The sequence below is a fragment of the Sorex araneus genome, chromosome 2, assembly GCF_027595985.1.
Source record: "Sorex araneus isolate mSorAra2 chromosome 2, mSorAra2.pri, whole genome shotgun sequence".
NCBI classification, from domain to species: domain Eukaryota; kingdom Metazoa; phylum Chordata; class Mammalia; order Eulipotyphla; family Soricidae; genus Sorex; species Sorex araneus.
The window spans coordinates 330,012,572-330,025,614 of record NC_073303.1 but is presented as its reverse complement, the minus strand read 5'-3'; the positions used below and the strand labels follow the sequence as shown (position 1 = coordinate 330,025,614).

Below are 13,043 nucleotides of genomic sequence, written 5' to 3'. Positions count from 1 at the left end.
TGCATTTATGTGTGTTCACAAGGGTTGTGAGGCTGAGTGTTACCATTGGTGCTTTGCCTTCCACTCCATGCCACATGGTGAACACAGTGATTGTGGAAAATTTTAAAAATAAGTTACAAGAAGGAGATGGGTCACAATGGACCTAGGTGTGACTTTTGCCAGCTCACACACAATTACTATATGGGCTGAAAAGGAATGTATTGTGCAGTCTTCTATTGTTAATCTTACTGTTTCTTCCTCTCACTATACTTTCCTCCCATGTTCTGATTTCCTTATACACCCATGATTCCACAAGTAAAAGCCAGAAGCCCTAGATCCAGGTTCTTTAGTTCCATTATGTACTGGGCCATTACTATATTATTGAGCAGTGCAAAGCTCAGATATTGTACATCTATGGAAATATATTTATATTAAAGATAATAAAATAGTTGACACAGGCAATCAATTATGTAAATAAACACAAACAGACACACTGACAGAAGTGTAGAAAAAAGACCCCAAAGTATAGGATGTTACTGTGTGCTATTTTTGTGTGTGTGCGTGTGTGGTTGGAGGCATGAGCTTTACCCCTGAGCCACAGCCTCAGCCCTTGAGGCCTGGTCTTAAGATGGATGCCGGTATCTGATTACAGATGGAAGAAAAGATGTGCAGGCTCTCCTGATTACAAGGAAATTGATGCTGAATTGGATTCTGAAGAAGAAGTCACATCAAAGAATTTTGGACTTAATTTAGGGGAGGAGTAGGAAGTGGAGGAGGAGAAAGAGGGATTCTTTTTTTTTTCTGGATACTTTTTCCTTCTTTCTTTATTTTTTAATAAGTGTGTCACCATGAAGGTACAGTTACAAATTTACCCATCTTCATGCTTGTGTTTCCCTCATACAATGTTCGAGAACCCATCCCTCTACCAGTGCCCATTCTCCACCACCAATGAACCCAGTATCCCTCCCACCCTCCAATCCTGTCCCCCATCCTCACCCCACCCTGCCTCTGTGGCAGGGTATTCCATTTTGTTCTCTCTCCTTTTGGGTGTTGTGGTTTGCAATAGGGATATTGAGTGGCCATCGTGTTCAGTCTCTAGTCTACTTTCAGTACGCTTCTCTCTTCTCGTGCGGGGTCCCCAGCTACATTTTACTTGGTGTTCCCTTCTCTATCTGGGCTGCCTTTCCCCCAGCATGTGAGGCCAGCTTCCAAACCATGGAGCCAACCTCCTAGTATTATATACTACTATTCTTGGGTGTTAGTCTCCTACTCTGTTATTTTATATTCCACAGATGAGTGCAATCTTTCAGAGGGGGAGCGGAAGAGGGAAGGGAATGTGACTGGGAGGGGAAGTGTGAGTGAGAAGGGGAGTTGGGGGGGAAGGGGGAGAGAAAAGGGAGGAGAGGAAAGTCGGGAGAAGGAGAGGGGAGGGAGAGGGAGGGGGAGGAGGATAGGGAGAAAGAGCAGGGGGACAAGGAGAAGGAGAAGGAAGAGGAGAAGGAGGAGAAGAGGAAGAGGAGAAAGAGGAAGATGAAGGAGGAGAAGGAGGAGAAAGAGAATGAGGAAAAGAATACTTGCATGATGGGAAATCAAAAATAAATAAATATATGTAACTTGTCAGTGTTGAAAATATTTGTATCCTTACTTGACTATTTACTTGAGTCTTCAGTTACTCAATTTAATGAAAATGTTTTTCTGCTTATATTTAATATCAATAATTTATTTATATAATTCTTAGGGGGAGGCAAACATAAGTATAAATTTGAGAGTTGATTATCAATCTCTTCAGTCTTTTTCTAAAGTATTTGTCCGATTGGCATGAATGAAATGGCAGTCTGTTACTTACACAAGCAATCTAAGTATATATTTCCATGGGGGCTATAGACAAATGTTTATTAATTTATTTACATAGACTTCCAGTATAATATCAATTTTCCTTTTGTGTAGCAGAGTCAGTGAGTTATTTTACTTTCTTATCAGTACTCTGTGTAAATAAATTAGTCTTAAATTGTGGTTCTAAAATTTGTATTTTGTTTCTAATGGATTAGTCACAAGTACAAGAAAATCTCAAGTGATAATTGTCATTCGAAATGAGTTTAATGATTATCATGTTACAAAAATAATGTTTTTTATTGGAGGCAGTTAAGTTTATATATTAGTCACCAAGGGAAATGTTGATTAATTTTTGTGTACCTTTAGAAAAAAATCATAAGAGCCAGAATATTATACATAAAAACAATATATACCAACATACACATCAAAAAGTTGTAAGAATTTGTCTTTTGTCTGAGTCTTTTGTCTGACAAAAGACTTTTGTCTTTTGGATTGTCATTTCTGAGTTTTTAAAGATCTATTAAATTGTTTAACCAGAAGAGTAGTGCATTTATTATTTTTTTCCTGCATATTTTGTAATCATTGGAATACCAGAAACTATTTTTTGCTGATTCTTCAAGCTATATCCACACTGGAGCTTCCAAAGAGAGTATGTAAGTTCATTTTTCCTGCATTTTGGAGAGTTATTGGAATAAGCATACAAAAGTGGCCATTTTCTTCCTGGGTCTTCAAACCAGGTCCTAGTTGGGGTTTCTGATGCAAGTATGTATATAACTCCTCGACTTCTCAAGAAAGGCAGCTCTGTTCGCATGGGCTGCTATATTTCTTGATATGCTTAAGAAAGTTTGATTTATGGCTGCCGTCCTGGAAAAATTATTATTGAACCCCTCCTTTCATTCTCAAAAGTATTCCAGTTTGGATATGATATAATCAGACCTTACTTTTCTCCACATTTTTACATATGAAAATGATTTAAATTTCCCCACCACATACCCAGTGGTTTTCAGAACTTCTCCAGTGTATTAAACAATGATAGACTTAGAAACGCAAAAAGTACAGAACTTACCGGCCCTTCAAAGATTTCTTGGTCATTAAATACAAAGTTGACTTTGGCATTGCTGGACAGCTTTTCAGCCTGCATCCAAAACCGTACCTGGCCTTTGTCCAAAATTTCAACTGCCAACTCTGATTTTGCTGGGACAGCTATGAAAAACAGAAATAGGAGTGGTAATTATATTGGTAGCCTTTTTTTTTTTTGGTGCAGATTTTCCCATCTCAATAGAAATGATCATTTAGCACCTTACAGTGGGAAAGCATTGTAGGGAAAGCATCATAATGAGAGACGAGATTAGAATCTGGGTTCTAATACTGTCACCTTGGGAAAATCACTCACTTTCTCCAAATCATAAAAGTCTTCACTGTATAAATGAGGAAAATGAGAGTATCTCCCAAGTATTTGATCATGAGTACAAATTCCTCCTATCTACATGCACTGAACACAGTTCTCACAGTTTTGCTGCTTGTGCTCGGCAGCTCTGCAGGAAACTCCATTACGAACAGTACTGTAAATCATGGTACTTAAATAACAATTAGAGAGAAGAGGGGAATATGGGAAAACCAGGGGACGGAACTGACACCAGTGGCTGGATTTGATGAAACATTTTATGTCAAAAACCCAACTATGAATAGCTTTGTAATTCGCAGTGCTTTGATAAAATAAAATTTGGGGGGAAAAAAACTGGAGAGGACAAAAAGAATGTGACTTCCGGTGAGTATGTGTACAAACATCGAAATTAAAGGAGTGCAAACCTCAGTGAACATCTCTGCAAGACAATGTGCAATTCCCAGGAAGCACCATAGTCAAGCATATTTGGGACCCTGATCATTGCAACAGAGAGAACAATAATGAAAGGAAGCTGTTTTGTTTTCTCAGCAACAAAAAAGCTGAGGAAAGTGAATGTGTCTTATATCTAACTCTGTGACTCTTTACTGTGACTTTGATTAGGTTTATTTAGGGACAACAACAAAATGTGATTGATTTTTTGAGATGACCTTTGGAGGACTGGAGCATTAACAAGCTGTGATATCAGCTGGTTACTGCATCTCTGAGCCTTAATTCACTTGTTTGCAAATAAAGGGAATTGAACTAAATGTCCTAATTGGACAACACATTTTCCAGCTTCAACATCCCCTTATATTAATTAATTCAAAGTTTTTTTTTTGCATCACACCCAATGATGCACAGGGGTTACTCCTGGCTCATGCACCCGGGAATTACTCCTGGCAGTGCGTGGGGGACCATATGGGATGCTGGGAATCGAACCTGGGTTGGCCGCGTGTAAGGCAAACGCCCTACCTGCTGTGCTATCATTCCAGCCCCAGTATCTGGAAAGGAGTCACATTTTATTTTTCAACACTTATACTCACTTTAGAGGTTTTAAAAATGTTTTAAAATATCCATTTAAATAATTGATATTTCTTACGTATGCAAAATAAACTAGCTTGTCACTTAAATCTTATCATCCAATGGTATTTAACATTCATTTACCTTCTTAGACCAACCAAAATGTTCAGAGGCAAATAATGGAGTCCTAATCTAGAAACAATATCAATGCACAGCCTGGCCTGCATCACACAGAAAGTGAGGAAAGGTAACATCTCTGATTTATACCTGTGTTGGGTTAAGTTGTTTGTGTCTGAGTGAAATTTAAAGCACTGGCTGACAACTCTCAAAATCAGTTTCTGAATTTCTTACAACTTGGAAATATTCTCCACAAAGTATTGACATCTATCTATGGAGCCCCCTGTCAGGGGTGGTTCCAAGACATATACTGTGGAAATACAAGGTTTTTTTTTCTTAAGTTCAGAAAACCTAAGCTTCTCGGTGGGCCAGAGCAATAGTAAGTGGGTGGGGTGCTTGCTGTTTATGAGGTTGAGCCAGGTTTGATCCCTAGCATCCTATATGGCCCTCTGGAGAAGGAGTGATGCCTGTGCACAGGAGTAACTCTGAGCATCACTTGGTGAGCTCCAAATCTCCCTCCCCGACCCCCCAGAAAACCTAAGCTCCTTTCAGGAACATTTATGAAGGAAAATTTCATCGACCTTTGCTTTTAATGTCATCCTAAAGTTTTAGCACAGACTATATTTTAAATTGTAAGCTTCGCAAACTTGTACCAAATATTCATTTTTCATATACTCAAATGACCCTTTTAAAGCTTTACAGAGTATTTTTCTTTCACCATAGTGTTTTCATTGTTTAATTCTACTATAGCATTGTTTCAGTGCATAATGAAAGGGACAGACATCATCTCCTAAAAAGTGCATCCAGGAGGGTGGAGTATGAACTCCTAAGTAGTGCTGTGCTCTGAACATTGATCTCCTCCTTACCCTAATATCATTCTCTTGGTGATAGAGATATTACTATTCCTGTTACCGGCCACCAAGAAAAGTGAATTATAGCACCAGAACACACTGAATATAGAATACATTAGACATAAATGATGAACAATACTCAGTGAAGCTAGATTTATCTTCCTCCCCCACCTTTGCTGCTAACAAACTGAATTTCAGGAAAAAGCAAAAATATCTCTGAGTATCCAGTTGCAAAACTAGACAAGTTTTATTAGTGAAAAGCTTATACAAGGCTTCAGCTCTCCAGGGCCAAACTCAGGAATATTTCATCACACTTTTTCATTTTCCCTAGGTAAACCTAACCAAAACCACGGTAGAGTCACAGAGATTTACCCAGGGAGATAAATTCTTCCCATTCATAAATATTTTCCCCAATCCACACTGCTCTCCCTTTGTTAGTTGTGATGTTATTAGAATAACAGGTCACATGCCTGGCTATGGTTGCATGTACATTAATTGTGGTGCTTGCTGGGATGGAACTCAGGTCATACAATTGGCCAAAATGTTCAATGATGTTCCAACTCCTTCAGTTGTGGTTCCACACCTAAAATTCACATGGTTTGCACTCTGCAATCATACCTCATGCGTGCTCTGCTGTGCTGTTTGGTTGAATACAGTTTGTTTTGAAAATATTATAGCTGAGACCAAAAGTCACCACTCCTTGGTAACGTAAAAAGGAGTCAGGTCACTGGTTCTAGGGCAGTAAGTTTGTTCTGAAATCAGTGCTGCTGAAGTTTTGGAAGAGTGAAAGACTTCCTAGAAAAATGCAAATCTATAGATGCTGAAAGTTTTGCTAATAGGTTGTATCAGGATATAGCTTCTGGAACCCTATGTTAGAGAAGAAGCAAGTAGTGAAAAAAACTAAAGGTAAGAAGAGAAAAAAATTCTGAGTTAAAATAATGAATATATAATGACCTCTTATAGCCTAGTTCTCCCTCTCAGAGAACCTGGCAAGGTACCTAGAGCATCCTGCCCGCATGGCAGAGCCCGGCTCTCCGTGGCATATTCAATATGCCAAATACAGTAACCATGATGGGTCTCATTCCTCTTACCCTGAAAGAGCCTCCAATGTGGCACAACTGGGAAGAACCAGTAATGAGAGGCTGCTAAAATCTCAGAGGTAGGACAAATGGAGATGTCACTGGTGCCCGCTTGAGCAAATTGATGATCAACGGGATGACAGTAATACAGTGATAATGTTAGCTTTCTATTTACTTTCTCAAATGCAGTTGAACTTTCTGGATAACCCACTACTTTGACCAATGAGAACAGATTTTATCAGCTTAGTGGAACTTTCCAAGTGTCATTTCAGACTTTCTCATCTTTCTTACAGTTCTTAAGTGAGAAATTTAATAATTTATGTGGAAAGTGCTCTATTGAGGGGTTTATAGAAAGTTCAGAGGTATTATTTTTCTGACCAAGGCTTCTTTACCTTGTTTTCCAGGTGTTCAAAATAGAAGCAACTATATGTCACTTATGTAATCTGATACTTCTTTATGTAACAGAGCATGGAATATATTTTCTATGTGGTGTATTTCTTATTCCAAAAAACAGTATTTCCAGAAAATACATCCATAGCTAAGAATATGTATGTCCCACTGAATGTTCTCAAGAGTCCTTGAATTTCATTAGAATCGTCATCTGACCAATTCTAGAAGTCACCACCAAGCAGGAATTCTAAATGGTGAATGCACTGTGAATACTTACTTGGGAACTTGTGCTCCTGGCTGAGAGCAAGTAAACGTTTCATTTCTGTAGGAAGAATAAAATGATAATTAGGGCTAGAGATGTGACTCAGTAGTAAAGTAGTTGCCTTGCATGTATGAGGCCATGGATTCAAGTCCTGGCACTGTACCCTCCAAAATAATAATAAAACTAAAACAAAACAAATAAATAATATTTATAAACTTTTAAGATGTTTAGAAGAATAATTATGACTCTCAATTATGAAATGAGAGTTATCTGATGTTGGGGACTTGTTAAGGAAAAAAAACAATATTTGACTTGTGAATTCACTGGTTTTGAACTTACCTTCCTCATCTATCAGGTAGCTTGATGCTATTCCATCAGTGTCTGTTACATCACAGGAGTAAATGCCCAAGTCTTCCGTACCAAGGTCTTTAAAGGTGATTTTTGTCCTTCAGAACAAAACACTTTTTAAAACGGAGACACTCGTGTCTATAACTTGGGGCCCACCCTCCTTAGGCCTTTACATGTGTTACCCCTCATCAGGAGTACCTGTTCCTATCTCCTTTCTCCACCTTAGCCCTACTCACTGTCACTACTTCTGGAAAGACTTTTCTAGCATCTTCCCAGGGGGGCTGAGTTACTCTAGGGGTTTCTGGTACAAATCCTCTATCCTCATGGAGGATATCTATCCTCATTTATACTACGTGGTATATTGATTATCATCCAGCATAACGATACTTGGTTTATCGTCTCTTCTTGAGGAGCTGGAAATTGTTTTCACAGAGCAGAGTTTGCTGCTGCTGAGCATGGGAGGATCTCTAAGTCACCGCCTGCATTTCCCCCCACCCCTCACTGCCTAATCTTAGCGCTTCCTCCTGCAGTGCTATTGTCTTCCTCATATATAATTACAGTGCTTTAGGGACATGTTAATTTCATTTATTGTTGTATCTTTGTCTGACATAAAATGTATAATTAATACATGTTTGTGGAATGAATAAAGAGTAGGTCAGTGGTATAGTTTATGATATAAATTTGGTGAATAATATGGCAAATCATATTGCTAGTCAGCCACTAAGATCAGCCACACACCTAAGTGTTTTATTCTTTCCAGAGTATTATTGTGGTGGTGAAAAAAGCATAAAATATTCCTAATCCCCTAATCCCTTTAACTGACTATATCTATATAAATAAACAAGCAGCAAGTTCTTCCTTGTCCCTCAGAAGAATCCTTCTTCATCATGACTTTCATGCTTTCAAATTTTTATAGAATAATGAGAATCATCTTTGACACTTCTGTCAATAAAAGCTTCCCTCACTTTTTTTCTTTTGGTTTCAGGGTCACACACGGTGGTGTTCATGGGCTTATGAGTACTTTGTACTTGGGGGACCGGTAATGGGGGGAGGGTGAACCTGGGTTCCTGCACTGAAAGAGGGCGCTCTAGCCAGCTGAGCTCTTTCCCTAGCCACCATGCTTCTCTAATACCTTAAATAATATAATATGTGTGAAAGAACCTTTACTTCATTAATTTGGTTGTGTTTTAGCCCACCCCCAATGGTGCTCAGGGCACCACGCAGTGGCAGGGGTTGAACCCAGTGCATGGCAGCCTTCTAAGCCATCTTCCTGATTTCTCTGACAAAGCCCCTTAAATGCAATGATGTGGGAAGTACTTTATAAATCTGGGAAGTACTTTATTTTTTTATATTATTACTTTTTTTACTTTTGGGTCACACCCAGCGATGTTCAGGAGTCACTCCTGGCTCTGCACTCAGGAATTACCCCTGGCCGTGCTCAGGGGACCATATGGGATGCTGGAATCGAACCCAGGTAGGCCTCGTGCAAGGAAAACGCCCTACCCGCTGTGCTATCACTCCAGCCCCTGGGAAGTAATTTATAAATATGATAATTTTTAAAGATTTATGCCGGTTATTACTTTTTACATTACCAGATATAAAACATTTGTGATTTTATTTCTTTATACCAATTACTTAAGATGGAAATAAAAGAACTTAACTTTATCCTTCTATCATAAAAGAAAGCCCCTCCCTTATGATCGAAACAGTTCATACTTGTTGCCTTTGCTTTCCGTTTCTAATCTTGGAGAGTCATTCGTGGATACATAATCTTTGGACCAAACGAATTCAGAATTTGGAGCCATCTGATCACATTCATAGTTCAGGGAAATGACTCCATTATCATCGACAGTGACAACAACCTCTTTGGTTCCTAGATGATCAAAAACAAGATACAATTTCTGGTAAAAAAAAAAAGCCAACCCTTTTTACTTCAGGTTGAAAGGGAACAACCCAATTTTTCACTGAGGACTGATTTCTGCTCTACAATTCAACTTGATACATTAACATGGAATTACATGAAAGAATGTTTCTTAGAAATGATGCCGTGGATAGTGTTGTTTTCCAGGAGTAAATAAGAACTGGTTGGTGTGACTGATGGCACAGCTGTGGGATTGGATTGGTCACAATAATAGTGATAAGACAGCCTTGGAGAGGCAACTCAGAGAAGGGATCACCAACTATAATGTAGTCGAAGGCCATGTGGGGGAAGGGAGTTGCGGGCTGAATGAGGGCTAGAGACTGAGCACAGTGGCCACTCAACACCTTTATTGCAAACCACAACAGCTAATTAGAGAGAGAGAACAGAAGGGAATGCCTTGCCACAGTGGCAGGGCGGGGTGGGGGGAGATGGGATCTGGGAGGGTGGGAGGGATGCTGGGTTTACTGGTGGTGGAGAATGGGCACTGGTGAAGGGATGGGTTCCCGAACTTTGTATGAGGGACGCATAAGCACAAAAGTGTATAAATCTGTAAATATGCCCTCAGGGTGATTCACGAATTAAAAATAAATAAATTAATTAAAATTAAAAAAAAAAAGAAAAAGAAAAGACAGCCTTGGAGAAAGAGGAACTCGGTGATTCTCCTCCTAAACCAGTTTACAATTTCTGCTTCAATAAAATCCCTATCCAACTAGTCAATCAAAGGGAATTTGGAAGGGAAAAAATGCAAAGGGAATAAGAATAGACCTATATTTACATGTTCAGTTTTTAAATTATTTTAGAATGAGGAAATATATGAAAATACATCAGGTAAAGATAAATCAACTTAAGGATGTTCCTCCAGAGAATAACAATAGCAATGGAGAAGCAACTGTCATTAAACTATGTGGCAAGTCAAATTAATATGATTCCAGTGCTTTGAGAAGGTTGATATTAGATTAAAATATACCATTCAGTTGAAATTTTGAGTTCATTTTTGAGTTTAGTAAACTATAGCTGCATCTAAAAGTGAAATTCTGAGAGTCTGTAAAGCATACAAAATGTTCATTATTTATGCCTAAACCTGTTTTGAAGGGTAAAGTGTTCTTTTCAAATTGGCACTCATTCAATTGCCAGTCTAAACTTTATTTGTTAAGGTGGGTTTATTTAAATATCCATTTGGAAAAATAAACTCAACCTCAGAAGTGTATTTTACTTTTTAAAAATGCATAAAAACCTTCTAATACATACTTCCCAAGTGATTTATAGCATTCTTTCAAGATTGTATTGTAAGAAGCAAACAGATTAGTCCACTATCCAATGTCCAATAATACTTGTATGGGAAATAATTGCAAAGCTCCACTAGAGAAAGCCCAAAGAAAATAAGTGCCCTCACATAGTGAAGAAGCCATGAGAGTCTTCATTCTTAGTCTGTCAATTCATTAAATTTATGCCTTTACTCTTGGCTATGTGTGTTTCTATTGTAAATCTTCAAAAAGTGATATTAATTTTTTTTGCTGTGCAATATTTCCAGCCATATCAGGCAGTGCTGGGGGCTAGTCCCAGTTAGATGCTTGGGGTTCGTGACCTGGGTCTCTCACATATGCTCCAGCCCTTTGAGTCAAGCTCTCAAGCCCCCAAAGTTATTTTTAATACATGAATAATTACAGAAGATCAGTTTCAGAAGATTTTAAAAATCATTTTTAAGAAACAGTGACCGGAAGGCCAGAATGATAGTTCAGCAAGTAAGGTGCTTGCCTTGCAGGCAGTTGACCTGAGTTCAACCTCCAGCACTTCATGCGGTCCTTATGGGCCCCTGTGCCTTGCCAGGAGTGATCGATCCCCGAGTACAGAGCCAAGAAGAGTAAAGCCCTGAGCACCATAGGATGTGGCCCCAAACAAAACAATAAACAAACAAAAATAATGACAAAGAGTTGGACTGAAGATATAGCTCAAAAGGCTCAGTGCCTGCTTTGCATTTATAGGAGACTCTGGTTTAATCCCCGGCACCACTAAGTTCCTGAAAAATGCCAGGAGCAATGCCTAAGAACGGAACCAGGAACAGCCCCTGAGTACTGCTGGGTGTGACCCCACAAAGAACCCCCAAATCCTCAAAGGGTTATCTTTGTATTTACCTATATAGAGATTTTGTTATTCCTTATGAGGCGTGTCCACCAAAACCAAACCAAACAAAAAAGAGTTCTAATATGGGAGAGACTGCTAATTCAGAGTGCCAAGTGCAATCCTGCATGCAGGAAGCCCCGTTTGATCCCTGACAGCCCATGGTCCCTGAAGCACCACTGGGAGCAGCGCCCTGAGCACCGAGCAGAAGCCACTCTGGAGCATGACTGCGTGCGGCTTCCAAACAAAAATATAAAATAGAGTTTTGACTAACATGAGTGCTGTTGGGTAATATCTTGTTGTTTTCATTGTTTGCTATTTTTAGGAGGCCATATCTGGCGGTGCGCTGAATTATCACTCCTGGTAGTGATCAGGGGATATGGGTTGGCCATGCAGAAAGCAAGTACCTTATTCCCTGTGCTGTCTCTCCAACCACACTTGGTAATATATTTAAGTAAAATAAAAACAAAACCACATTAATTTTGAATTTATAAAATCGCATACTCCTTAAGCTACTTAGTTTCATTTTAATTTTTCAAAAATTTACACTGGATGTTTAATTTTATTCACTCTATCACTATCATCCCGTTGTTCGTTGATTTACTTGAACAGGCACCAGTAACGTCTCTATTACACTCAGCCCTGAGATCTTAGCAGCCTTTCCTTACTCATCTTTCCCAACGATTGGAGGCTCTTTCAGGGTCAGGTCAAAAAAACAAATGTTTTTAGTTTAGGCAGTGTGATTATAATACTGTTAATGATACAGAAGGATGTTTAATTACTTAAACACTTGGCTGTAGGGTGAAAGGCAGGAATTCTGTCTTTCATATTTTCTATAAATGACAGACTAGATTGACAAACAAGTTTAAAAGAAAAAGTCAGTTCATAATTAGAATTTTTATTATATTGGAACTTGTTTTACAAAAAATAAGACCAATATTTGATAGACAAGTTAGAATAAACAAATAAAATATTGTAATTGAAGTGTATTTTCTATTTACGTTGAATTCAAAGTTTGATTTATTTCCTCTTTGACTAATCAATATTTCTGTCGATTGGCTAACATATGACTGTAAAGGCACATTTCCAAAAGGTGAAAACTTTGTAAAATCAAATTCATTGAAAATATTTAAATGAAAATTGTCATCCTGTTGGTCATTGATTTGTTTGAGCGGTCACCAGTAACATCTCTCATTGTGGACTTCTTGTTACTGTTTCTGGCATGTCCAATATGCCACGGGTAGCTTGCCAGACTCTGCTGTCCAGGCGTGATACTCTCGGTAGCTTGCCAGGCTCTCCGAGAGGGGGGGAGGAATCGAACACGGGCCAGCCGCATGAAAGGCGAACGCCCTACCACTGTGCTATTGCTCCAGCCCAAATGCAAATTATTTAAGCTAATTTTTGTAATGCAAATAACAATTTTCATTAGAAAATAATATTTAAAACACAACATGGCAAAGAAAGAGTGCAATTTGAGCAATAATTATGTAAATATAAGACAAAATTATTGAGTTAAACTCATCAATACTAATTATCTCTATTATCATATGTATTTCAATGCTGATGTCATCAGAGTCTTTCAATATGGTGTTTCAAACTTGAAGCCTTGTTTTCTCAATTATTTTGTGTTGTCTTTTGTTCTGTTTTGTTTGCTTTTGGGTCACACCCAGCAATGCACAGAGGTTACTCCTGGCTCTGCACTCAGGAATTACTCCTGGAGGTGCTTGAGGGACCTTATAGG

General features: G+C 38.6%; 1 protein-coding gene across 1 annotated transcript in view; it reads right to left on the bottom strand.

Annotated features, from left to right (window-relative positions):
• The window catches only part of MYOM1 (myomesin 1), a 142,493-nt gene that overhangs the window by 21,220 nt on the left and 108,230 nt on the right, over positions 1–13,043 (bottom strand). Inside the window, exons 23-26 of the mRNA XM_004606000.2 lie at positions 8,980–9,136; positions 7,255–7,361; positions 6,931–6,975; positions 2,879–3,015 (exon numbers count right to left, since the gene is read on the bottom strand). Coding sequence (XP_004606057.2) covers positions 2,879–3,015; positions 6,931–6,975; positions 7,255–7,361; positions 8,980–9,136 — 446 coding nt within the window. The remainder of the gene's footprint in view (positions 1–2,878; positions 3,016–6,930; positions 6,976–7,254; positions 7,362–8,979; positions 9,137–13,043) is intronic.